The sequence below is a fragment of the Myotis brandtii genome, unplaced genomic scaffold (assembly GCF_000412655.1).
Source record: "Myotis brandtii unplaced genomic scaffold, ASM41265v1 scaffold1167, whole genome shotgun sequence".
Lineage (NCBI taxonomy): Eukaryota > Metazoa > Chordata > Mammalia > Chiroptera > Vespertilionidae > Myotis > Myotis brandtii.
Window position 1 is genome coordinate 808,804 of NW_005354039.1, and position 1,028 is coordinate 809,831.

Consider the following 1,028-nt stretch of genomic DNA (forward strand, 5'->3'; position numbering starts at 1 on the left):
AACTTAGCCAGCGGGTAGAGGCTCTCCAGCGCCACCTTGGGGTCGTGCAGGAAGTGCGTGGTCTGCGCCAGCAGCTCGGCAGCGGCCGCCTTGTCCTGCTGCTTCAGGCTTAGCTGTTCAGCTGTGAGGCGGGCCACAGCAAAGACGCCCTCGGGGAAGTCGAGTTTGCCTTTGCCATCCGGGCCAGGGACGCCGGGCACTTGGGGTCGTGCAGGAAGTGCGTGGTCTGCGCCAGCAGCTCGGCAGCGGCCGCCTTGTCCTGCTGCTTCAGGCTTAGCTGTTCAGCTGTGAGGCGGGCCACAGCAAAGACGCCCTCGGGGAAGTCGAGTTTGCCTTTGCCATCCGGGCCAGGGACGCCGGGCAGCCCGCCAGCTGCGCCACCCACGGCGTGCATCTTCATATGGCTGATGAGGTTGCGTTGCTGGGCGAACTTGCCGCCGCACACCTGGCACTCGTAGGGCTTCTCGCCCGAGTGTATGCGCATGTGCTCGGTGAGGCGGTACTGGCGCGTGAAGCGCATGCCGCACGCGTCGCACGCAAAGGGTTTGAGGCCCAGGTGGCTGCGCATGTGGCGCGTCATGGTCCCGCGCTGCGTGAACTTCTTCCCGCAGATGGTGCATGGATAGGGCCGGGTAAGCCAGTGCGTCTTCTCGTGCTGCCGCAGTGTGGCCGGGTCCTTGTAGCTTTTGTCGCACGACGCGCAGCGATATGGCCGCAGCAGTTCGCCCAGTCCGCCGGGAGCACCACCGACCTTGTCCCCACCCCCTCCAAAAGGGGGCCCGAGGCCGGCGGCTCCCGCCGCTACCTCAGCCGCCTCGGCCCTGCCATATAGTGCCTCCTCCTCCTCCACGTGCGCCTCCACATGCGCATTCAGCTGCTCGGAGCTGGGAAAGCCCTTGCCGCACGGGATGCACACGTACAGGTTGTCGCCGAAGCTCTCAGGCTCGCCATAGGCCAGGTGGGGACATGGGTAGCCCTCGAGGTGGCCGCCGGGCGGGCTGGGGTCCTCGCTGCTGCCAGTCTCCTCT

General features: G+C 66.7%; 1 protein-coding gene across 1 annotated transcript in view; it reads right to left on the minus strand.

The window, feature by feature from the left end:
* The window catches only part of HIC1 (hypermethylated in cancer 1), a 3,760-nt gene that overhangs the window by 802 nt on the left and 1,930 nt on the right, over window positions 1–1,028 (minus strand). Inside the window, exons 3-4 of the mRNA XM_014529655.1 lie at window positions 201–1,026; window positions 4–36 (exon numbers count right to left, since the gene is read on the minus strand). Coding sequence (XP_014385141.1) covers window positions 4–36; window positions 201–1,026 — 859 coding nt within the window. The remainder of the gene's footprint in view (window positions 1–3; window positions 37–200; window positions 1,027–1,028) is intronic.